Source organism: Clytia hemisphaerica, unplaced genomic scaffold (assembly GCF_902728285.1).
Source record: "Clytia hemisphaerica strain Z4C2 unplaced genomic scaffold, Clytia hemisphaerica genome assembly, whole genome shotgun sequence".
In the NCBI taxonomy this organism is placed as follows: Eukaryota; Metazoa; Cnidaria; class Hydrozoa; order Leptothecata; family Clytiidae; genus Clytia; species Clytia hemisphaerica.
Genome location: NW_027103680.1, coordinates 1,163,079 through 1,190,049, shown reverse-complemented (window position 1 = coordinate 1,190,049; position 26,971 = coordinate 1,163,079). Strand labels below are relative to the sequence as shown.

The window sequence follows — 26,971 nt, the reverse complement described above, 5'->3', positions numbered from 1 at the left end:
TCACGTGGACTTGCTGTCTACTTAAGCCAGACAACAATAAGGGTAAAACAATCTTTTGACGTCCAAAAAGTCATTGATAGTTAATATAAGACATACTTAAATTTTGACCTTTCTAATCCCGTTTTAATATGTTTGTTTGTACGGCACCATTTTGAAATCTACAAAAACAATTTAGCCGAAGTTTCAGGTTGCAAGTCTATTCTCTAATTCTGAAAAAGATCCCAGGAGAAGAGCCAAATAATCCAAATATGGTACCTTCACAGAGTAACACACTCCCCTCATTTGATGCTAAACTCCTATGTATAGCATAGCATATAAATACCCTTGATGTTGGAGTTCTAGGTTAGTTATAATTTTGCATTTAATTTGAAAGAAGCATTTTTTATAGAAGAATCAGCGAGCTGCATCAACAATGCGGTTTGTGGTACTTCTAACGTTGGTCGCTACTGGTAAGTTTTTTGTTTGTTTTTTTCATTTCCAATTCCAACTACAGATTCACAGTAATTTTCTTTGAGCGTGGAGGCTAGAGGCTTCATGAACAAAATAACGAAATACTGACCTCGGTGACCGACAGAAGTTTGGAAGACCCCTGCCTCACAGCCCCGCTGGAACTTTTTTCCTCAGTGGAGATAAAAACTCCCATTGAAATCCCAATGGGGATAGAAATTCTATAAGTTTAAAAAATCCAGTGGGGATGGTTTTGGTGTGCAATTCTTAAACATTTCCAATGGGGATGAAATAAAAGTCAATTTCCCAGTGGAGCTGAAATTTCAGGGTATTTTCTCACCGGGAACGAAATTTTAGCCAAATTTTCCAGTGTGGCTAGGGTCCCAGTGGATATGTGACACAGGGGTGTTAAGAAAACCCGAAACTTTAACGTGTAACCGTGATGTAAAAGAAAATAAGAAAAATTGATTTTTCAAAATTGTGACTAATCAAAAAACAGCACCATGTTGAAAAGGTAAATGTTTTGGGGTTGAACCGGTGTAGAGAATGAGTGTTGTGAGGTTGTTCAATGATTTGATATAAGTTCTGTTAAAAGACCATTTCAAAATGTGGCGTGAGCTACCCTCACAACCTTCTCTGATTAAATGAAAATTTCCACAGCTTTTATAGCATATCATGTCAAAATATCTAACAATGTCATTAGGGAATACAATTATACAAAGAAATAGGAGGGATTTCTAGGGTCGTGTTCACACTACAGACCTTCCTTAATAAAAATGTAGTTAGGAGAATCTTTTGTTGACTACAATACAGAACGTGCATTTAACAAAGAGTCGAACGCGTAGTATTGTAATTTTTAATCGATCTTCCTTAATTAAGAGTCGTAAGCTCTATTGTCTTAAGGGTAGGGTAGAGGCTTCCCTTAAAACAAAAGATTTTATTAAGGAAGCATAAACAAAGAATGCGTGCAGTGAACAAAAGGTTTTACGATTTCAAAAACGAATGAACTGAGGAAAAAATTAGAAATAGTGCAAACGGTGTTGTTGATGTGTAAGATGAATGCAGTTATTGAGTAAAACCATTAGAACAAATATGTTTGCGGATTTCAAGTGACGTATGGATACCAATATCAACCAATCACAGGTGAAATCAAAACTCTCAATAAAAAATCAACCAATGAGAAGCCTTAAGCAAAATCAATTACCGTGTTATAATAGATCTCGTGAACCTACAAAGAACTGTAATAAACCAGTGTATTCATCCATCATAAATCTCTTTGTTTAACTTTGATAGATTTAATTAAGTAAACTTTTCAGTGTGAACGCGCCCTAGATAAGCTAGAAATCCCTAATGACTAGATAAATTACAAACAAATTCTTGTAAGTCATTTGGGAATTAATACGTGTATCAAATAAACTATTTATTTTAAATGTATACCAAATTCCGCATGTCATTTGGGAAAATGACGTCAGTTCAACAGCGATTAAACACAAAGAAAAGCTCCTTTGGTGGAGCGTGCGTCGAAGTCAGTAATAACACAAGCTGTTTTACAATAACCGGTTTCTCCTGGTGTAAAAGAGACATTAGATAATCTTAGGTCGTGTTCAGACCAAGGTTTAAAGCAATTAGGTCTACATGTTTCTTTTATATTCCTTTTGTATTTAACGGCACGCTCCTCATTAGTTAAACCAAAGTTTAAAAAGGAATCACCCTCTGGTTAAAAAAAAAAGTTTTTACGATTTCGTTACAGTTTTCTGAATAGATGAAATCAGAATTCACAAGTGAAAAGCATGCTCCTTTTGTAAATGAAGAAAAAAGAACGTGAAATTTATGACTTAGAGACGCTCGGAGCATCTCTAGCAGTAATGACTTCAACGAACACGAATTACTGTTTTGCAGAGAGATTCCTTGAAATCTTTTTTGTTTCAAAGTATCTCAAGAGAGAAGATGACATGATTATAAGTTAGGAAAGGAGATTCCTCGAGATCGCCAATCGATGATGACAAAAGAAAAGTGAATTCCCATATCAACAAAGTACTACTTAAACCTTAAACTTAAACTTTCAGGTCTGAACACGACCTTAGGGATCAATTTTCAATAGTAAGTAGGTCTCTGACCGCAGTCGAGAGCGACCCGAAGGCTCCCTTTTCTCTAACTGTCTAGCCGAAGGTAAGGGAGAGCGCCACTCGTTTCCCTGTATTTCTCCACTTACCCTTGATCCTTCTCTTAATTGCTGAGCATCAAGCAGAGAGGTATCAAGTACCATTTTGGAAATCTGTGACCCACTGAACCTTGCGCACTGTAGCTGGATACTCTACCTTCTTCATGCTACGGCCGCTAGTAATTTACTATACTTAGCTTAAAATTAACCTTTTTGGGAATTTTTTTATTCATCTTTCTTTTTATAGCACTTGCGCAGCAGAACAAAAATGAATACGATCGAATATTTGATCAATCAACGATTAAAACTAAAACGAGTTTCAAAGGTGGCGATACATCCTACACGTTTGCGTACCAAGCCCAAATGAAGACTTTGAATCCTGTTATTAAATCACAATCAACTGGGATCAAATTCAAATGTCTTGTATTGGTCAATTTCTTGAATGAAGGGTCAGGAAACTTCAGAGTTCGAATGGAGGTAAGATACGTTACTGTTTACTCTAGTGACAATTTTTTGAGTGATTTTGAAATAATCTTGCACGGCTAGTTCCATCGCCCATTCTTTTACTAAACTTTTCGTCGCATATTCGCTTTCAATATATATTCTATATAGGGTTTAGAATTTTGAGGATAGAAATAACTTAGTCATTATATCGCTATAGATTACGAATCCTTAAACCTGAATCTATTCTGATTCCATTCTATTGACGTCTCTTTCAGCTCCAAAACCCACAATTCTTTGCGACAGCCGAGAATCCATCACACAACTATCAAATCCCTACACAAACAAACATCCCAATCAAACAAGACATTCTTCAAGAGTTACAACGTCATATCTTCTTCAGATACAGAAACGGTGTTGTGAAACACATTTTCCATAAGAATAATGAAGAAACATTGGTTGTTAATCTGAAGCGTGGGATTATCAATTTGTTTAGTGTTGACACGTTGCAACAGAATTTTGATGAAACGCCATTCAGTAAAAAGTTAGAGGTAAGAGGTAAAGCGTATTAAGCACCCACACTCCCTCGCCCTGGAGTCCCTATCACGCCAAAATAAAATTCTTACTCTTGACACGCGCTGTCGCACCAAAAATATTCTCTCCTCAACTACACATCATGTTTTATGAAATCAACGGTAATTTAGTTCAGAGATAGGTCTACCGTCGCGACCCGAAGGCTTCTCTTTCGATAGCTATCTTCCCGAAGGTAGGACATGGCACAATTCTTTCTCATTATATTGCTCCACATATCCTCGATCCTTCTCTTAACTGCCAAGCACCAAACAGAGAGGTAACAAGCACTCTTTTTGTACAACTTCGAAGTCTTTGATATGACTAGGCTGGGGATAGAACTACTACCTTGCGAACTGTAGCTGAACTTTTGCACTACGGACGCTCAGGGATTAGAATGATACAACCCTTCCCGGTCCCTGTGTCCCAGTGAGAATCTTTCAACATGTTTTCAGCCATTGGGATAAACTAAAGCAGCTTTTATTTCTAATGGGTTTTAATGTTCCTTGAAATTCACTTATTTGCGTAAAGAGCGTCGATTTTTTCTCTGGTAATATCGTACCAAGGATAATTGAAAAATCATACTTTTTACCTACTACCAGCTTCAGATTGTAAAAATTAATAAGTAAGATGATCACTTCCAGACAGGATGTTAGGAAAATATGGTGATAAACTCTCTTCTACCTTCACGCAAGGTTATGTATGTATACGCAACAAATTTCTATCATGAATTCTTATTTATGTTTAGAAAACGATTCACGGAATTTGCAACTGTTCTTACACCGTTTTGAATGAAAAGGAGGATGTGTATAACATCACCAAGACTATCCACACAGACCAATGTCGCAACAATCGAAATGTTTTTTTGTCATCTATTCAATCAGAAAACGTAAGTTAATAATTTTAATCCAAACCAACATACGAAGCGGCAATTGGTTTTAACATGTATATATAACTTTATGCTGTCATTCTAGAGAAAGGGCTATGTTACATCACGCTGTATTCTGAATTGATATCGCCAGAAGGAGTGCCGCTACTTACGCATTAATTGATAGCACCCATAAAGGTGGTTCAATGAGGAGCGATGGCCAAGTGGTCAAAGGCGTCAGCGTCTCAAACCAGGGATTCGAGGTTCGAATCCCCACTCCTTCCAATGTTCCGTTCAGTTCATAGATAGCCGATCCGGCTGGCCGTGGACCCCGTGAAAATAAGTCTCAAAGTCCTAGATTACTGGGCTGTCCACGTAAAATATCGTCTCTATCTATCTATTCATAGGCTAAAATTTCGTCTCTAGTGGAAAGAACACCTTATCATTTCCATCCCCCATTGAAATTTGATAGAAAACAATGGTATTCTAAAACTATCCCCACTAGATCTTTTGACCTGGAAACAATAGAGTTTCTATCCCCATTGTGATTTTGATAGAAGTTTTCATCCCCAGTGGGAAAGAAAGTTCAACCGGGGCTGTAAGACAGGAGTGTATTGTAGTAACAAATCGTTGGAAATCGGGGTTGACCGTTCCAAAAGATAGTCCTAATTTTTCCATAACTCGTTGCACAAATGAAACTACTACCAGTATCACTGCTATCAGTATTTTGAGAAAAGACTTTGCTTTTAACCTTTTAAATAAACTCTTGCCATTTTTCAGAGAAATTCAGACTCTTCATCGAATACCATCCGTCAACAAACAACAATGAACATCGAACTTTACCAAGTACAATCCAACTTCAAGATCTTCTCTGTCAACGCAACAGGATTGACAATGTTGTATTTGTTGGGTGAAAAGCAACAACCAGTGATGGGTACCACTCATCAAATATTAAGATTGGTCCAAGAGAAAAAGACATCAAAAACTTATGACTATCCAATTTGGAGAGGTATGAGTACAATTGTTATGTATTTATAGAGGTATAGAAAAAAGGCGGGCTGGTGAAAAAGTTATTCGAATTATTCGAATTACCTAATGGATATTAGATGTACAGTTGAGTCCCCATAACTTGAACTTGGTGGGTCGAACAAATCCGGGGAGGCAATTCTCTAAAGTTTGGATTTTGGCGCCCCCTGTTAAAAGTAAATATCTTTATATCTTATATCAAGATTACGTGAGTGATTGTCTTTTGGCACCCCCATCCCTCCTCCTAGAAAAAGAATCGGCCGCCCCCTGGCACAACGCTACTGTCGAACACCCACGGGGAGGGGAGTTTATTTGAGTTTCGGAAGCAAGTTTTTAATGGTCTTTGCAATGACCTGAAGGGTTAAGGAATCTTTTTGAGGAGTCATCAAAAGTAAAATTCAACTTGTAAAGGTTAGAGATATATGAAAACTTCACTTTAATAATTTTCTTTTGACTTGAAGTAAAAGCGAAAATGAAATTCTATGGGTGGTCGTTTTTAGCGACTTAGAAGTTATCAGAGCTTTAATGTGTATCATGATATACTACGAGATTCTCATAGCCATTGAATGTAACTTCACTCTGGTTGATCGATGGTATATAGGATTACTACTACTTTGATACAGGGGTGTGGGTAGATGATCTGCGAGGACCTTGAGCGGCTTAAAAAATTTCCTTTGAGTTATATTAGTGTATACTTGGTATTGCTTACATGATTAACGCGATGTACACGATAGTAGATTCATGTAAAAGTTTACGAAAAACCTCGAGTAAAGTTTTGATTGGCTAGGACAGATTACCTCATAATCTAGACATTTTCAAAAAACATTGATGTATGCAATTTCAACCAATCAGAGCTTCACTCGACGTTAATCGTGACTTTTTTACATGAATGTGGTAAAAGGAAATTCGTGTAGTGTTTGCTATTTCCTTTCAGCTCGTGACTTGATGTTTTATTCACCACCACAACGAACCACTCTACATCGTTTGAACTACAAAGACACACAAAAGCTTGGTCAATTTGTCCATGACACTCTGGTCAAACTCTCTACAGATCACGGAGATGTTACTAAACCTTTCACAAAGGAATATGGTTTCAAAATGATGACCCTTGTTAACACTTTACGGCCTATGCGTTTTAACCAGCTCAATATTGTTTGGGATAAATGTTTAGGGAACCCAAAAATCAGGTAAAATACGAAGAAAATATGTCTGAGTCTGAGCATGATGAGTGACGTCATCAAAATAAATCTGGAATTAAAGCAACTTTTTTTCTGAGTGTCTTAGTGATAAAGTCTGGTAGGTAGATAGTAGATATTAGACTCATCATTAGATCTCAACTATCAACTCTGTTTTTGAGTGAAAATGTATATATCCTGGAAAAAATGGGGAGTGATGGTCCTCCAGGGGTCTAAAGGTGTCATTCCTAGAACCCAGGGTTTTACGCTTCGAATCTCTTTTTCTCCATGCTTAGAACCCTATTTAAAACAATCGAACAATAGTCTATAGACATAGATGTTGTGCCACGCCTGCAGGTACGGCTAACCACGTAAATATTGACTCCAATCTGTCTATCTATCTTTGCTCTTCATCTGACAAAAAAAACGCTACCTTATTTTTCAGGGATCTCTTCATGCGATTTTATTCAATGCTACGAACATACGACTCAATGAATCTATTAAACCGAAAACTACGTGACGATGCTGGGTATGTGAAACCAGGGATGATGATCAATTACTTCCAAATGATGACGTCACCTGATTATACTGATCGACAAATGGTTGTCAAAATGAAGGTAAGTGGCGTGATCCTGCCACCACCACTATAAGGGCACTACTACACTGAAAATTTCTTTCCAGAAGTGATGGGCATAACCCTGAAAAGAACTGAAAAATTGATTCTTTCCTAGATTCTTCCTTCAAGTTCATTTGAGTTGAAAAAAGAATTTAGCTCATGGATCTGAGCAAACGTGACTTTTACGAATTGTTACAATCTACAAATCGAATTATCATTGTAAAAATTCAAGCTCTTCATCTCAGATTCTGTTCGATGTGTTTTCTCAAAAACTGGCTGTCAGCGGGAAAAATGCTTTCAAGATCACAGCTTTTATTTCAAGCCCAAGATGGTGATACTGACGGTATTGAAGTAAACAAACCCACCTTACTCACTCTTACTAAATTTACCGATTCTTTATTTTCTAGGAGATTTGTTCTTCATACTACGTTCGAACGAAGAGCCAAGTCCAACGCGCATGCTTATTAACAGCTGCTACCCTGAGACGTCGCTTCTGTTCAGAGAAAATGTGCTTGTGGTTGCAAATGCCTACGGTATGTAAAATTTTTGTAAATTTAAATCACCCTTCCTCACATCATTTTTGAATCTAAGTCTCGAGTAGGGGTAAAGGCTATTTAGGCAAAAATGAGTGCTGGGTATGTGCGAAAATCGAGAAAAAAATTTTCAAAGCTTCTCTCTGAGGATAATTTTTTTGCAAAATTCGGGTCAATTTTAAGGCCATAGTTTATTTTGCTCAAAAGTGAGGAATCTGCAGCCTCCCCGGCCTCCCCGCTTCTACCAGGCCTGGTTACCAAATGATGTGCTGTTTTTGAGATGACGCAAAAAAAATTGTTGTTTACTATCCTTTTTAACTGATTTAGAACTTCATAGTATAAGAAGGCCACTTAATGATAAGATTGTGCCCGTTTTCGATTGTTTGTTGTAATGTGTTTGATAACCATTGTTACCACTAAATCTTTAGGAGATTCGAAGGAACATGGCAATCCAAAAATTCATCACACTTTCTGAATTCGAACAAATTGACTATATACAAATCGCCAAATCCGGTAGTCACTCTCAAATGATCCAACCATTAATGTCAATCATTAAAAACAATGATGTTTCCATTCGCGTCCGTCGATATGCTATTCTCGCATTAGCGCCTTTAGCACGTAGTCAAACTCGAACACGTGTCACAAACCATTTGTTAAAGCTCCTCTTGCACGACACAAAACAACATGAAGATCTACGCCGAGCTGTCTTCCAAGTTCTTTTAGAGAACCCAACTCCATCCATCATCAGCACATGCGCTAACTATATGATCAAAGAGCGTTCAGTCAATATTCGACGTTTTATTTTTGACCGCTTACAATCGATCGCTCGATCAAAACCAGATGAAGGCTTTCAGGAAAGGTGATTTTTAAGAGTCTCTTTAACTCAAACCTTTTAACTCGAATGTCTCCATAACTCGACCAAGTTTTTTCTCATCCCTTAGTTAACAATGTAACTCAAAATTTCCCTAACTCTTAGCAAATTTATTTTCCCCGTGCAGTTCAAGTTAGCGAGATTCCACTGTATTTCAAAATAGAAAACACATTGTAAAGCTTTATCGCGTTTTGAAAAATCCAACGTATACAAACATAGAGATTATTTTTAAAGAACCAGGTCTCCCTTTGATAGAAAGTTGAACCCCCGAAATGCACACCAATTCAGAGCTGTCTTTCAACGAATACTATACGAACATCCAATTAGCGAACACCTCTAGCTAACAGACATTAATCCGTTTTCCCGATGGTTTCTGCTAATTCGAAGTTCCATTCTATATTGTCATGGTTCTTTTTTAATTGTGAATTCTTACTTTCTTCTATATTCCAGCAAACCAGCTGCACAGTCAGCAATCAATTTCATCAAAACACAAAATCTGGTTCCTAGCAACCTGCGTTGGATTCCACAACACTATTCCGGTATCTTAAAATCACCGGCAACCGGTTTCAGCAATATGAAAATCTCTTGGGATTCGCAAATCCATTATACTAATGAATCATTCCTACCTAAATACATTCTTGGTCAATTTGATGCAAAAATCTTTGGACGAAGATTCAACTTAATGGACTTTCAATTAGAAACACAAGGGGTGCAAGAGTTCTTGGCTCGGCTATCTGGCTATTCACCTAAAGATGCATCCAACCAAACAGATTTGAGACTGCATTGTGATGTCCGTCTATTTGGAACACAATGGTGGAGAGATTCTCGAACCTTCCAACATAAGGAGAATAGTGCAGGCAACACTCCTTCGGAGAAGTTCTATACTTGGAAGAAACTGGCAGAATTTGTAAGAAATGGACTCAAAATGAACGCACAAAAGGTATGTGATAAGAATGATAAGAACTAGTACTAAAAACCACTCGAACCGTCTTTTAAATTTGTATAGATTTCTGAGGAAAACAACTTACTTTAAGGAAAAGGTCGTTATTTTGGATCTAAAGTATTTTCCTCAGCATTTTCTCAGCAGTTCGTCAGCATAGGCCATTTCACAGTCGCAAAGCGTAATGGGTAATCCTACCATTGGTTTAAAACTTTGAAGAACTTTAAAGATTTTTGCGGGTCTAGCTAACGGGAAACCGTTATCGGGGCGCAATCAGTCCTGATTACCCATGATCCATTTCGATTGTGAATTGGCCTATTATCTTGAGGAAAATTCGACGAATCCCCCACTCTTAATGATCATTTTCGTTATTTTCATTTTCCCTTCATAGGTCTTTATTCCGGTCGAAACGATTATCCGTATACCAACACCTACCGGATTCCCGTTTGTTTATAACATGACGTCATTATTAATGCATAAGATGGAGAACTTCGTTCAAACAAAAACACCAAGTCTGTTGGACATTCCGTCATTCTTTTTCAAAACTCAAGAATTCAAAGGAGATTTGATTCATAAACAAAGGTATACTTTTAATAGATTTCTAATTTGTTGAATTTGTTGCTGTCTCAGTGTCCTTATGATGAAGTCAGAAAATATGACACTTTAGATTGTCGATCCGAATAAAAAAATATTTGCAATCTGATTAGACGATGCTTTCGACCGTTAAATAGATATTAAACGCGGAAAATTTAATGTGTGAAGTTTAGATCCGATATTGGTGGTATAAAGCAAACAAATAGTGGTGGTAGAGTTTGGTACAACACAGCGCAAACACAGCTCGTATAATACGGAAATATTTTACTCGCAACTGTCTGATAACTACCAGGGAATACATGAGCAAAAAGGGGTACGGGATGTGCCGCTGGTCAGGGTATCTTGCAAAAAACTTCAAAGATAGAAAAAATCAGTCCTTCGCAGGGTACCTTTTTGGGGAAGTTGGAAAAAATATGAAACATTTTTGGAATTTCCAGTCCCTTTCAGGGTCACCTAATTCTTTCTGATTTTTCCTCCTTTCCAGATCTCTACTGTTTGCACGTGGTAGTGTATACTTCGAGTCACCCATAGCAACAGCTGGTTTCCATCATAACAAAACATTAAACATATCGTTTGATGCTCAACTCAGTATGAAAGCCAACATTGCACGAATGGAATACACTACAGATTTGGAATTACCAAAACAACCTGAAATGGTGACTATTGATAATGGAATCGAAATGTTTGTACAACACCATATTGATGCCGAAAATAAGAAAACGGAGTTTACTTATAAGGGCATGCCTGTCCCATTCCATTCTGATTCTCATAAATTTGTCCAAGACAAGGATGATGCAAAATCCCCGAAAACTGACTTTTCAAAACTTGCTCCAACCATGTTTTTGAAATTGAAAGGAAAGAAAGATCAACAAAAACAGAAAGTTTCCAAGTATTTGGTAACAAGAAGTAATGGTGATATCACCATTTCAGAAAATTCCCCTCAAGTATGGAGGATGATTCCCACTAATGGAAACACCCGAGTTGTCACTTTAATGGCTCCTGGGAAAGGATTCATCAATATTGATAAACGTACTAAACGCATCAGAATGTCCAAAGAAAAGAAGACCTATTTCATTGTTGATTTTGTATCTGAAGGAATTCAACTGAAAACAGTTCTACCAACGGATCAAGTATCTCAACCAAAAGACAACTTGAAGGACATGATGAAGAATATTACCAATATGGTAAACCATTACCGAAAAGCTGGATTGAATTTGGATGAAATTGAAAATGCTCAGAAAATGATAGATGTAAGTTTATTCACTTTTTTTACCAGCTTGAGGAAATGATATTTTCAACGCCCATGAACGTTAAGATCGCAATTTTATAGGCGGTTATAGAAGGTACTCAAAATTAATGACTGAGAGTTTATTAAGGGCTCTGACCATAGTCAGAAAATTGATTTTAGTATCTGAGCATAAAAGTTATGTTTTAGATTTTTTAATACTTTTAACAAAGAATTGCCTTTATAAATTGCTTTTTAATCAAATCCCTTAAGAGTAATTAAGAACTTAATTGCAAAAATGACGTTATGAACTTAAAAAAGACGTTAATAATATTTTGCATCACCTTCTTTTATAAAAAGCGCTAAGTTTTAATGGGTAATTAACCTTTTTGTTTCGAACTTTTTTCAGACTGTCCGCAAAGAATTGAACTATTGTAAATTTTGCGGAAAATTTTTCTAGAAAGGTGTGTCAAAAGTTATGACTGTTTTTTTAAGCAAAATCCAGATGAAAAATCGATGAAAAACCACTATTTTGAAGATTTCGAGACAAAGAAGCATTTACAAAAATTTTCCGCAAAAATTTTTATTATTCGGTAAAAGATACACCATCTACTGCGAAAAAAATTTCAAAATGATTTTTCTTCGGGGAAACTAAGCTCTTCAAAGTTGAAATACTCTTCCTCGAAAAAGTCTTCATTTTCTTACTTCTTCATCAAATTTTTCCAATGCAATTTTTGAATTTTCAGATTCAGGAGTAGTTTGTCTAACAAAAAATGTATAACATGCCATAGTTTTGTTGGTTATATCAGTCAGAAAACACATTTTAAATACGACAATTATGAAAAATTCACTATGGTCAGAGCCCTTAAGAAATACATACATCAATTCAAGTCATTGAAAAGCTCTAAAGCTCTTCTACACAATCTGCCGATTTATACATATTTCACCCTTTAACCAATTAAGTGACATAGCATCATATGAGATCGCTTTATTTTTAACGGCCCGCTTTACCGGTAGGTCTGAACCTAAGAGCGCCGTAACCCATGTCACCCTGTTTTTTAACCCTGCCTTAAAAAGAACTAAGTAGGATTGGCACTTTTTCTTAGTTAGGCCGGCACACACTTTTGAAATTAAAAATGTTTGAAAAATTCAAGTTACGGAATGATGGTACTTAATTGGTTAGGTATGATATTTACCATGGATGCTTTATAGCTATAATCTTTCACTGTTAATCAATTTAAATTTATTTGAATTTATTTTCAACAACTTTTTCTTTTATCGAACATGAAGGAGATGACTTGCGAGTCGAATTGCGTTGATGTTTATCATTTCTATTATGATGAAACCCAAAGAAGGTGGAGACCAACAAAGGAGAGTGAACAGCTCACAACAACTTTCATTGCCGAGGTAAGAATTTTTAGACCAGCATACCAAGTAATCTCGTAAACACACAGCTCCACTTAACCACTTTTTGATAGTTTTACTAATGGACGAGGTACAATCACTCTTGGAAATTCTATTCGTGAGTGCTTTCAGAATAATAAAAACGAAGAACAAAGGGAATGGGTTCGAATTCGCATACCCAGGTTTTGATTGATCAACAATGTTGTTGATTTAACGGTATTTCGATACACTTATTTTATTTTGAAAAACCAGTCAATTTCCGATTATTGTGGAAATGTGGCTCTATTTTAATAGGGAATGTCAGAAATTATATGAAAATAAAAAATAGAATCATCCACAATAATGAGACAATATGTGACTGAATGCGTCAGACTCCTACGGTAAGAGTGAGTGTTGGTACACGTATGCATAGATATGATATTTTCTGTTAAGCATCTTGTCAAAGAAAACTTGTACGTGAATACGAAGTAAATAAATGTTTTTAAAGTGGTAGAGCAGAACATGATAATATCGAGCTGTATCACCACCTGCAAAATTGGGGACGGTAAAAGTGCCCTGATGACCGTCGTCCTCGGTTAATTGATATTTAGACAAATTTGACGCTATAACCGTCTCAGTTGAACAAAAACACCGATACATAAACTCGCTAATATATTCTTGTAAGGAACAACAAAATACAGCCTTTCAAAATGTGACGTACAGGATAGATGTCAATTATATCTGACAGTTTTCTTGATAGCGGAGTCCGGAATCTTTATCAATACGTCAAAAGTATTATAGCGTCATTATAACTTTTATGATACAATTTTTATTAGCTTTTCAATAATTGATGACAAGGAAGTGTGCTCTGAAATTCACACTGTGTGGAAAGAAAAATTTCCACGTTTTTAACAGTGCTAAAAGTAAAAACTAAAAATGAAAGATTTTTTTTGTGGGGATTGTCTGATATTATCAGTCTGATAAAACCTTTCACTATCCGTTCCTAAGTGTTTCAGGCAAACTCGATGGAAAGGTAGTCAGAAATCGTTCCCTGCAACTCATGACTTTATACTCCTATTGGAAAATCACCCAACTTCCTCATCCCAGCTGAGAAAAATGTATAATTTTGAGTATCCCAACTGTAGCTTTGGGCCGTTGGTATCCTCACTACCATCAATCATAAATAACTGATTTCCATCTAAAGGCTTTCAGGCCCTTAATCCGATCCCAGCTTGAGTCAGTCAAGGATACGGGACCCTAACTTCACTGAGACAGGGGTGTAAAGAACAGTAACGTAGACAAGAGGGGTAAAAAATTTGTGTACGAAGAGCAGATTTTTATGACAAGGTAATTATCCTTTTGTATTATGAATAGATAATTACAGTGTCCCTAAAATCTGCTCTCCTACACAAATATTGCGCTCCTCCTGTCTACGCCACTGGAAATATTCAAGAAGACCTCGATTATCTCCCTCTGTATCATTAATCTTTAGATTCAAAAGACGTCTAAGCACCATTACCAAAACGAGCTATACAAGAGTTCCAAATGCTATTGGACTTTCCCTATCCCATACTGCTTAAGTGGTATCATCAGCAAAGATGGTGACCAAGCTGTTATGACAACCAAACAATTTTTCAAACCGATGATTCAGAAATTTAAACTTCATCACGATGTCGAGAAAATCCAAATGAAACTTGAACCGAGTGGTAACGATGACAACCGTAAATATACATTTACTGTAAGTTTGAATTGGTTCTTTGTTAGTAATGTTACAATCATCACTGCTGATAATTAGGGAATTCCTAGAAAGGTTCATAATCAACCTTTTATATTACGCCTGAAAAGGAGGGATGAAAGATTTTAAATGAAAAGGCTTTGCTTGTGAGTGTAATTTCTGAAAAGTTCTTATGAGAAGAAAATTTTTCTGTACTTTTGTATTTTACCAATAAAACTCCCGGTATTTCGGTAACTTAAAAGTCACCTTGCGTTGTACTCTTCTTATACACATCTGTCTTATATTACTAGTGTCTAATTTTTTTTACACTTTACTTTTTCAGGTTACTTCAGAAAATTCTGATAAGAAATTCGAAATGGTATGGCAGCATGATAAAAAATTACGTCAATTTGAATTCGACGTTTATCCTGACGTCACTGAATCACGTGATAGATTCATGTGTATGAAGATGAAATATCCTGAAAACACGCTAGACATGTCTGTCAGCTTTGATAAGAAATGTCAAGAACAACATTTTAAGGTAAAAGTTCATTTGCACATTTTCTTCAAATTTTACTAAATCATTTAGAATTTAAAAATGAAAATGTCCTTTGGAGTTTATTATTCCAACTGAGAAGACTCTTCAAAATGTGTACGGTTTTTGCCACCGCAGGGAGCCTAAAGCGACCGATGATGGCATTCATAGCTTCACGCATAAGGAAGTTGGGCAAACATCTCATAATTTTGCGTTTGCGCGCGCGCGTTTTTCAGTATTTTAGTTCCGCTTAACGGTAGCATTCTTATCTTACGGTCTCTATTGTTTTATCATCATCAAAAAGACTTTTCCGGAGTTATTTTGATCTGATTACTCATTTTGAAATGTCAGTTTGTCTTTTTCTTATCCCTGGAGAGTTAAATGAATCTAAGGAAATTCCCTTTTCTGGGAAGTTCCCTTTTTATACCACAAGTAGTTATTAAGCGCTCTTCATAGGTTAAAAATATTACTCTACTCAAAGTATTCGAACAGTTATGTTGCCAAACGTGTACATTAGTAAAATAACATATGAAGAGCAGTATCTTCGGATATGTACGCTTTTTATAGGAAAAACCAGTAAGTCATATGATTCTGGCTAGGCTGCTCTTAATTTTATATGAGTTTTTCAGCCTTAAATGTCAATATTAATTAAAATGGAAACATGTTCTTCTCAGTAATTTCTGAAATCTGAGGTTCAGATTCTTCTTAATTTGTTCTTAGGTTTTGGCCAAATTTCAGCCTCGTATTCTTATGAAATTGTTCTTATAAAAAACGTGTAAGACAAGGCACGGATGTCACTCTAAGTAGACTGTAAATTACTCCCTTGACACATTTGTTAGCATTTGAAAGAACTTTGTCTCAGATGAGAAGTCACTCTTAAAAAAAATTACTGTAGGGCTAAGATCATTCCTTTTGAACGCAAATTCAACTCTATGTGTTCGTTTTGCTGCGGTGGCACCTTAATGAAAGTTATGGTTTTTATTAACATATTAAAACCTAACAATGCCATTCATAATCTTCATTACCTTTTTCCGTTTTTAGTTGACAAATTTAGATAAATCAGGAAAGGCTCGTCTCTCTACATATTCCATGGATTTTGATTGGATGGTTAAATTTGATGACTCGATTCCAGTCTCTACAAAATTTATTCCAAGATCGAAATGGTTTTACCGACAGCTTAAGAAATTTACCCAAGACGATGAAATTGACGAGGATGACTATGACGAAACAACACGTGGTGAAAACAAACGCATGCGCAGTGTAAAAGGTGATGGATACGTCAGTCTAATCTCAGCCAATCAGATTCGAGTACGTGTCAATAATTCGAAACACGGTTTTGAGAAGATCTTCCGCGTACCAACCTATCTCGACCGAATGCCGTTCGGCAGTAAATCATACACCTTTATAGGTCAGATGTCAGATAAAATCGACCGCTCAGTATGCATTCACAAAGGAAACCAATTCCGTACTTTCGATCAAGTTGTTTACCAGTACGACACAAAGAAAACTAAATGTGAATACACCCTTATGAAGACTTACACCAAAGATGTCAGCAATATTGAAGTCTATGTTAATAATCTCGATAAAGAAATGAAACAAATGAGAATTATTTATGGTGATTCTGAAATTCAAATCAAACCAAAAAATACAAACCAAATTCCCGAAGTGTTGGTAGGTACCTTTTTAAAATCTTGTTTACTCTCGGGCATTGCTAATTGTTAAATGAAAACCAAAACTTAATTTAAATTCTCATCTCTCGATTTCATAGTTTTGGAAGTGGCGGCATTATTTACAATCAGTATCTTTGGGGCGCACTGATCTTCAAGTCCAACTACTTAGATGGCGACTAAAGGATTCAACATTTTCTGATGGTTAAAAACGCTGAACGTTTCATTAAAGTCAACACCATAATGGTTTTTATTCTTTAGGTTAATGGAAGACGACAGAGAATTACTGCATCTTCGCTCTCCAGAGATGGCAACAAAGTTACATTAGCTAATGGTGGCGTCATTGATTTCGTCTGGATACCTGAAACCAAAGCCTTATTTTTCTTCACCAAAGAAATGGGCATTGAAATATACGCCGGCGGACGCGCGGTTCATATTCGGATGTCGAGGTTCATGTCGGGAAAGATTCACGGTATGTGTGGCGATATGAACTCAGAACAAGACCTTGAGATGAGAGCACCTGAGATGGTAGAGGTTGAAGATGTCACGCTTTTCGGTCTTTCTTGGATCGTCAATGGAAAAAAATGCACTTCTTCAGGTAACTTAAAAGTTTTTGTATGCAATTTCTAAAAAATAGAACAGAAAACAAGAAATTTAAATTGACGAGTTTAAAAAACGTGAAAATCAACAACATTTTTAGGAATTTATTTAGCAAACGCTTTTAGGTACAACCATCAAAATGTTGAAAATGTTGTGAATGTGGTGCAAAAAAAAAAAAAATTGAGCACAGATGGTACAAACTACGAAGCGAGCTAAAAAAAATCATTTAGGAAAAGCACTGTCAAAAAAAAGTGTCCCCTTATCTCAAAATATTAAATTTATTTCAGGGTGTCAATTTCAACGTAAAGATTTCCAACGGTTAAGACGAACAAACAACAGAGAGACATGGTCATGCACAACTTTGGTTGCATTACCACAATGTTTCAGTGGTTGCTACCCAAAGAAAACAACCACTCTTCAAAACGTACCCGTCAAATGTACTGGTCGTGACCGCAATACGGTTCAACGAATGATGGATGTTTCCGCAACAACCGAATGTCAATGTTCCTGCTAGTTTTTTATTGTTCCCTCATCAGATTTCATAATGTTTTTTATCTGATTTTGTATGATTACATAATTTTTAGTTTTTTAATAAACAAGAATAATTTTTGGTTTTTTGTATAACTAGATAAGTTTTGGAAATTATTACAGTGTTGTGAAAATATTTTTCCACCGGAAAACAGTCAGCTTATCATCAAATATTTTCATCCTTCAGTGAGGGGTCCCGCAGACCCCGCAGACACGCAATTTTCCTTCAGACTTAATCTCAACTCTATCATCAGATGTTAAACAAATCAAAGAGAGCAATTTCTTTACTACTTCTAGATTTTAGTCACCATGATATTTGATACCAACCTGTGACGACAAAGTTTTTATTGCAAGATATTAAATCAAAACTATATTAAGACTGAGGAGATAGATCAGCTATGCTTTATTTGTGATATTAACATGATTTTCCCAGTGGTTTGCGGGTTGTTTTCATAAATTGATACCCTCGTTTTTTGCCTTTTTTGATATTTTTCAAAATTGACGTTTTAGTTTTCTGGACATAACTTTTGAACCAATGAAGTAGAATTATTAAGTAACACACCAAAATTTAAGTTAGCCTTTCCTCTGAACAATTCCGAAAATATTTCTGAAGAATCTTTTTTCTACTGCCTGCAATATCAAATCAAAGAGGGTAACTTGTTTCTGCGGTACACCTGGTATTGTGTATTAAAAACACAAATCCTACTAAATTTTGGCTCACTCCCTTACGGTTGAAAAGATTATTTGATACCCAAATACGATTAAAAATAAATTGTAAAACTATCTGAAAAAACTATTTGAATCCCATTCAAATTTTAACTGCACAAACCATGACTGGTCCATCAGGTTCGCAACAATATCCAACACCTTGCATCGAAGAAAACTTTCCATATCAGCAGGAACATCATAAAAAATAAGAACGGTATTCGAATGTTTAGAATATGTATTCAATGGCCGAAGTACCATTCAATACACTCCCTTCTCACAGACCCACGAACTCCTCCCGTGAAAATATCGTCCCCAGTGGAAAATCGTACTCAACATGTTCACTCAGATTACTCTCGTCTTCTAATGCTGCAGAAAGATTACCAGTTTAACTACACTGATGTATCGACACCAAAAACATTACAAATGATAACCTTAGCGATCAACGAAGTTTAAGATTTAACTGCTGTTATATACGATTCAAATATTTTATTGCAGTTCAAGCGGCCCGGGGGGGGGGGCACTCGAATAAAAAAATATGATATGTACGTGCAGCGCAAACTTAGATCTTATAAATTGGACACTGACAGTGTAGATAGAGTTACATTTTAGCGGAAATTTTACTTTAGCAAATTCGCGCAAAAAAGGACCGTTTCGCGGTGTGTTTCTAAATTTCTTTGTACCATTTTAAGGTCAGATTTAACACATATTTTACAGCTTGAGAATGCACTTTTTCTCATCTTTGCTCATTTCGACCCTTACACTACTTTTTGGGAAGCTCGGAAAAAGGACCTTCAAATTACATTTTGAATCTGCAAAGTTGAATAACACAACAGAAATATTAACTTAACAAAATATGAGTTTTTGAAACCATTTGAACTACAATCATGGACAAAATATTTGAGACAAAGGGGATTACCCCAATGCGAAATTTTAAACACTATAAATGATTTTATTTAAAGCACCTTAAACTACAGTTGGCAAGTTTTAACTCTGAGTTTTTAACATGAAACCAAAGACTCAGGACTTTAGGTACCTTTAGGATCTCAGGATTAAAAAGCTCAAATTTGCTCGAGTAAAGCTTGGAATATAGCCTCTAAAATCGAAATATTCAATCAATGAAAGAAAGTGGAAGTGCTAAAATAGCAATTCTCGCCCGAACTTTAAATTCTGAAAAACGTTAAAATATACTAAAATCTCAATATATTTCGACCATGATTGTGGTGTGAGATTCTTGGATGACTTTTCAATCCACGTTTCATTTCAACAACATATTCTGCTGAATATTTTTAAAATTTGCGGCTCTTTTCTTAAGCGGCTACGTCCGCACTTCTTTGGACCCGGCAAAAACATTACGGATCTGTTTTCATCTTGTTCCCAGGATCCTTTTCGATCTTGGTTTCACTCACCCAGTTAGAATATAAAACTTTACCCTCGCAACAAGAGGAAATTTGAAAATGTAGCTAACCACAACCATGAAAATTTATCAAGGCAAAGAAATTTCTAACTACAGAGACTGACAGACAACAAAAGCTGAGAAGTTGAAACCTAACTAATGAAGAAATTCATTCATTCTGGGTTATGGTAAAGTTCTGATCTAATTCTAATGTTAAGCATATGTTTCTTTTCATGTCATACCTTTCTTTCCCTACTTATTTTTTATATAAAGTAGTATATAATGCGTGAGAAACCAGGTTTTTATAGCAGCAGACGATGGAGAGAAATGCTGTTTATAAAAATGCCATTGTCTTTGTCATTCCACTAGCTGTCAATTCTGCCACATTTTTAGTAGACTATTGAAACTCAACACTGTCTCACTCCCACTAATGAATGACCCTGCTCTAATTAGGGTGGTCAGAGGAAATTTCAAACTTACTTGCAGAATACCAAACCAAGTTTAATGGAAAGAAGCCATAACCATCAGAAGAAAAATGAGGGGTCATTTACCTTCCAATTCTTTTAAATTCCAAAGATATTACATTTTGAAGTTCAATTTTTCAAGCATTTTCGTGCACGCATCGAAGCATTTTCGTGCACGCATCGCCAGCCATTTTGTACCTTCATTACGCTACGGCACCAAAAGCGAAAGTGTTTTATGAAAAATTCCGCGCGAGAGGTTTGGTGGAAGTTTTATTTTCCGTAGATGTAGCTGAAACGGAGGTAATTACAATCTTTCCCTTAGCGCTTGCCACCGGAAACAGCTTGATTCGTACTTTTTTCACATTTGGAAAGAAAAAACATTGTTCTTTCTAAAAAATTCACGTTTGATAAAAATTTTTGATTTTTTCAATGAAAAAAACGCACTTTAAGTACATAATTTGACTTCCTGAAAAATATACGTTGCTCCAACTAACGAACGTGGTACGTCTCAAAAGCTAAACTATTGCGGGGAACGATGCAAAAAATTCCAGGTCGTTAGCTGTTTCGGGTGGCTAGCGCTTTGGATTTTAGAACCCCCGGATAAAAAATTTTGCCGTGCCGCGAACAAGAAGTTTGAAAAAACTCACCCGCGAGTACTCATTTTCAAATTTTGAAGGAACATGAAGACATGATGTGCTGATTTTTTCTGCAAAAGAAAGCTGAACAAATTCTCTACACTTTGGAAAAAATACTCATGTTAAAAGAGGTTTCCTTCCTTGAGATATGTAAGCTTGAATATTTTTTTCTCAAAAATCTATGTTTTGTTTCTGCCGCACGCGTAAGGCCCGGCCTCCCTACTCTAATGCTCAGGACTTATGTTTTTCTGTTTTTTTTTTCGTCTGGGAGGTGCCTAACTGCCTAAGCTAACACGAGTCGAGTAGAGTGTCATCCGCACACAAAATATATATGTCATTTTTTTGGAAAAATTGGAGGATAGTTTTTTAACTTTTTGCAACTTTTGTCAGATGAAATACATCACACATTTTAGAATTTCAGCCTCATGTGCATTTGGTTTGGGAACGCGAAACACGAACGCAAACTACCCGTGTCTAAACCTTTCAATATATCTCCAGAACTAACAGATTTTTTTAAATTCTGTAAAAAGGTCCAAGTTCCTGAATAGTTTTACTATGATGTTCTGTGAAAAAATCATAACCATCAGTCAAATACTCGTTCATCTATTTAAAGATTGAAGACAAAAATTTGCAAAGAAAAATAAACCTTGAGCACAAAATGCTTTTTTAAACACTTTTTTCCTCCAAAAAACAAATAACTTTTATAGACTTACCTTCCCCAAACATTGAAGAAGCCTCTACTAATTAAAGTAAATGAGATGAGATGAGATAAAACCTTAAAATCAACCAGAATTTACAACCTTTTAGTCCAAAGCAAAAGACCTGCTTTTCTCACCGCCATCTTGTTTTAGAATGAGAATTATTTTCAGTTCCAGTTCCCACTGTCTTTTTTTCATCCAATCAGATCGCGCGATTTCACTTTCGTTTTCTCTAGTCCAATAAGACTGCGAGATTTGAGTCATGTGACATCTCTATTGAAAAACCCGCGCGGAATAAAATAGAAATACAAGGGGTCACACTACTGGCTACAGGAACTGAAAGCAAGCAATTTAGGCCAATATTTTAGGTTTTTCTGAAGGACAAAATGTATTGGAAGCTTTACTGAAGGAGGGATAAGGCTGGGACTATCTATTTAAAAGATATGGACAAAAAAAGGCACTTTTTTGGGTGATAATCAAGATTTTACTTAGAAACTTTAATTCTCTTACCCCCGTCTTGGACCCCTCTGATATGAGCAAGGGAACCACGCGGCCCAAGGTAGCAACTCCAGAAGTCAGGCAACTTCAGTTGACATCAAACCAAATGTTTCATTTTTCCGTGAACTTTGAACCCTTCGAACTTTTTTTTCTGTATGCTAAAGCGTTCCGATTTTTACTAAAAGAAAGCCCATGATCTTAGCTTTCAAGCAGTATATAACACTGTGGACTCGGGCTAGGCAGCAAATTGGTAAAGTTCCGAACGTTTTTGCAACATTTTTAGAATTGTTTTCCGACGGGAGAACAAAAAAGTTGCAACCAGTTGCAACTATCGATAACATCAAGATTTGAAGAAAAAAACTTAAAAAGATTCTTAAAATTAAGTGATGCTGTCATAGCTTATCTAAACCTTAGACAGAGAGCGGAGGTAATATATTGAAGAATTGAAAAAATTGGACACCCATTCAGCCCTGTGAATCCAGGTCGGCATTCGGCAATGCCGACGTGAAAGCCGACGTAACTTGAGCTGAAGTCGGCTTTTATTTGCCGACGTAATTTACACTCTAGGTCGGCGTGCCGACAAAAGAAATGTTTTGGGTCGGCAAAGCCAACCTAAAGAGGAAAAATATTATTTGTTAGGTTAATCTAATTGTGTTATCATTTGATAACACATGATAGTCGAGCCTCATTCCATTCTCTTTATAACACAATTATAGAGCAGCTGAATTTGTTAGTTCGTCTTTGCCGACCTAAACAAGCTACTTAGGACGGCTTTGCCGACCTAAAATGACCTCTAGGTCGGCAAAATTTTGCCGGCCTACGGCATTAAAAAATTAGTCCTAACATCCCCCCTACTAGTTTCTATAAATATGAAAACTAGATTGTAAGGTTTATTCTAAAAAAGAAAAGTTGGTTTTCTAAACAGGGACGTTTGATGAACAAATGTTTCTGGAAATGGAGGAAAATGTAGTTTATCAGAAAAAGGGTGAGGAATTCAAAAATCACAATCGCTAATTTTAGTTCTTTGATTTTCATGTAGTTTTTTTCACTTCTTTGCTTCTTTAACATGGGAATATGTCCCAAAAAAAAGTTTATATTTCTGCCGAAATGGATTTTCTTTTCATTTGGGGTTCCTTTCAGAAAAACTTTTCTTTACTTATAACTTTTTGTTCCTCCATTTCCAGAGACTTCTTGAAAATGGGTCCTATCACCTTTTTAGACTCATTTCATCATCATCATCATCATCCTTCGACCTAGGTCCAAATGGACCTAGGTCGGAAACATTTCAACCTTTTCCAAGCTAAGCAATGTCTTCTTTTTTCAAAAAAAGATATATCTTACGTTATTTTTATAAATATGCTAAATATTTTACAAATATTTTTATATAATAATATTTTAACATCATCAAAGAAATAAATCATAAATTCTCCCTCCAAATTTCAGGTCTCTAGCTACACTAGAAATTAAGATATGCAAAATTAAAGAAGCCTGACTGGGAAACATCTTTTTTTCTTTCTTTCTTTTTTGACACATGTTTCGAATTTTTCTAAGCTATTTTCCTAACCTTTTTTTTACATTTAAGTCAAATTTTTGACACTAAAATTTGAATATCTTTACAACCACTTATCCTCTGGAGGCCTATGACCTGGATAGGTTTTGAAAAGAAATTAAAATTTGAAAAATCTTTTGTAGTTGCTACCTAAGGGGAGCCTTCCAAACTCAAACTTGCCACGAAAACATCAAATATTAGTGGCAAAGAAATTTTCACCAGAAAAATAAATTTTAGAGAAATTCATTCCATGCCAAATGTTACTTCGCCATGTTTGTTTTTGATCTCTTTGGCTGTTTTGAAAACCATAACAAATGGCCCAATGTTTATGCCTCGGGTTCTCTTTGTTTGACGACCCGCGCAGCCCACAAATTTTTGCAGATGGCTGTTTTTTCTGATGCGAGCCGTTGCAAAAATAAAGATGGCTGACAAAACAGCGATAGAATATTTACAGCAAACGATGGGAGAAGGGTTGAATATTTTGAGATCAAGTTTGATTGCCACATCTGACGTTGTTTAAAGGGGGGTACTATAACTTGGTCTAATGCAGCTAATGTCGACATCCCTCCTCTAATTCTGACACCCTTTTTGGACCTACCCCCGTGGGGTGAAGGTCCTATAAATTAACCTGTGTTCGTCCGTCCGTACGTCTGTTCATCTGTTACCAACTTTTCTCAGGATTGAATCATAGGAATCTTTTGATTTTTGGTAAAAAGGTGCAAAATGGTGGTGGCCAAAATGTGATGGAGCTCAATTTGGCAAGTTTGGACCAAAAAACAACTAAAAAACGGTTTTTTGGACTTTGTGAAAAATTGGATCATTGATTTTTTCTGATTTTTTGCATGAATGTAGGGTACCATCATAGGTAAAAGATGGCTCAAGCAGATTTTTGCTTTGTTGGCTCAAAAAACGCATGTTTATCTATAAGAATCACTATTAATAAGCATATACTAGCCGGTACCCGGCGTCGCACGCCGGTTAAGCTGTAGCTGAACGCACTAAAAGTCCTTTGGATGTTGAAGCTGGCTTAAAAAAGCGATCAAATAAAAAAAAGAAATCTGTACAACGTTTAACTCTAACCTTCCCCGGGTGTCTTATCTTTTAACCATATTTGGATCGTTTACTGCCCCCCTCCCGAGACATAAAGCCCCAATCCCCCCCCCAGGAAAATTACGTACACACTTTTTAGCAGTAACGACCAATGAAGTATAAGCCCGAAGGGCTAGAAGTCAATCTCCTTGGTAGGATTTGAAGCCAACAAATCCTACCAAAGTAGCGCGGCCTTGAGCGGCTCGCCTGGTTTTTACACAAATGACAGATTAATACTATAAAATTTACCTCTAAATTTCGAAAAAAATATTCGAAAAAACGTGTTTCGCGTGTATTAAATTTCGCGATTGCAGACTTCTGGAAAATTTTCGCGTGTATTAAATTTCGCGATTCGGAATATAAAGCAAGAAAAAGACTGATTTCGCTTGAAACACAACGTTTTGATGTAAAAATACTAACAAAATACTGAGAAAGAATTTTTCGCGTGTATTTAATTTCGCGATTTTGTAATTTTGAAAAATTTAAACAGTATTAAATTTCGCGAAAATTGACCAACAAACTCGCGAAATTAAGTACCTGCGAAAATTTGTAACACGCGAAAATATATACCAATAAGGTAGATTCAATCTGTCGTCAAAAATGCGGCGCATTTTTTAAGCTTCACTTTTTCTTGCCTGAGAAAGGTTAGAGATTGAACTTTAGCCCTTCGGGCTTTAAACTCAATGGTAACGACGGCTTGAATATTTTTATAAGAAAAAAGAAGTGAACTGATTTTTTCTTATGCTTTATATCGCCCTTTGAATGTTGTTGTTGTCCACAAACCTTTTTATGTTTTGATTTACTTTGAATATTCTTTTCTATGAAATGAAATTGTTTTGTTTGAAAAGAATTCGAATGTCATTAATAAATACGATCGTTAAATACATTCGAAAACATTTAAAACAAAAGAAGAGAGAAAAAGGCAAGTCTGGGCAGAAGTTAAAATTACTAAATGTAGATGGGCCTTAAATTTCAAAACAAAGGCTTAATAAAGTCTAAACCAAGAAGCTCTATCCGATCTTTTGCAAATGGCGCGAATCCAATAAAACAAATTTGTGGAGCAAGAGACTAAAAGTCATAATTTTAAAACACAAACAAAGCGAAAACGAAAGTAGAAAACACAGACAAACACACATACAGACTACCACTATTAATATATAGATACAGTGGGGCTTTCGCATGTCTTTACACGTACGCGAACCTTGCGTGTTAGAGACTCGCGAGCGGCTTCTTTCACTATTGAAAACCTATTTATTGGCGACTCGTAGCCTCGAATTAATAGGGACACTCAAGCTATTTAAAACAGGTCAAAAGCCTATTATAATTTGCGAGCTATCATGTAGTGCAAAAAGAAAACAATAGTCTGCGTGTTGAGTGTCGCAAGCCTTCTTATGTGCGAGTGCTCCTATTGTTGGACGCTTAACAGTTGCTTAAATCGTTTTTAAAAATGTATTGTGCTTAGGATGGAACTAAAAGGCTTGAAATCAAATGAAAAAAAGTAAACTTTTTTCTTTTCTACTTTTTAATTCATTTTTACTTTTCTTTCAGTCTAAAATTTCGAAATGTAGTAAGGAAACAACGGAAACAAAATGTTGTTGCTATTAAAAGAATTGAATATAGAAAATTAAATAAAAGTATTGAATTAAGACTCCCTAATCTGAATGTGACGTTCTAATATACAAATACTGGATATTTTAACTTGTCTCCCCTGTCCAGAAATTTATTCTTGAAGATTCGTTTTGGAAAAAAAAGTTTTAACCCTTATTTTTTCACACTGACAACGTTAACAAAAACACTGATGAAACGTCAATGAAAATAGCTATTCACTTTTTAGTGTCCTGAAGCTTTACCCCCTCGTTTAACCACTATTGGCAATACTTTGTTTTTATGGTTAACGTCCATGGGTTAATGTATCGGCATTTCGCTTGGCCAACCATGTCCCAAAAGCTTTTAATACCATCAACTAGTTGATCTTATGTCATCGGTAATGTTATTTCTGAGATGATATTTCATTTCAGCCCATAGCATAGGTTTTTTTAGATT

At 36.0% G+C, this 26,971-nt stretch overlaps 1 protein-coding gene across 1 annotated transcript; it reads left to right on the top strand.

The window, feature by feature from the left end:
• Positions 1 to 347: 347 nt before the first annotated feature.
• On the top strand, positions 348 to 18,052 carry LOC136803750 (vitellogenin-2-like). The gene is made up of 18 exons (XM_067060473.1): positions 348 to 449; positions 2,856 to 3,085; positions 3,328 to 3,600; positions 4,368 to 4,508; positions 5,268 to 5,496; positions 6,448 to 6,700; positions 7,134 to 7,305; positions 7,712 to 7,837; positions 8,266 to 8,696; positions 9,159 to 9,648; positions 10,040 to 10,230; positions 10,727 to 11,492; positions 12,758 to 12,874; positions 14,343 to 14,588; positions 14,908 to 15,105; positions 16,141 to 16,770; positions 17,028 to 17,364; positions 17,654 to 18,052. Exons 1-18 carry the CDS (start codon positions 413 to 415, stop codon positions 17,878 to 17,880), a joined length of 5,094 nt encoding a protein of 1,697 aa, XP_066916574.1. The 5' UTR covers positions 348 to 412; the 3' UTR covers positions 17,881 to 18,052.
• The last annotated feature ends 8,919 nt before the right edge of the window (positions 18,053 to 26,971 follow it).

Coding starts and splice junctions, on each gene's coding strand:
- LOC136803750 (XM_067060473.1), top strand. CDS start 413: ATGCGGTTTGTGGTACTTCTAACGTTGGTCGCTACTG. Junction 14,589..14,907: donor ACCGTAAATATACATTTACT/GTAAGTTTGAAT, acceptor TTACTTTTTCAG/GTTACTTCAGAAAATTCTGA. Junction 15,106..16,140: donor GTCAAGAACAACATTTTAAG/GTAAAAGTTCAT, acceptor TTCCGTTTTTAG/TTGACAAATTTAGATAAATC.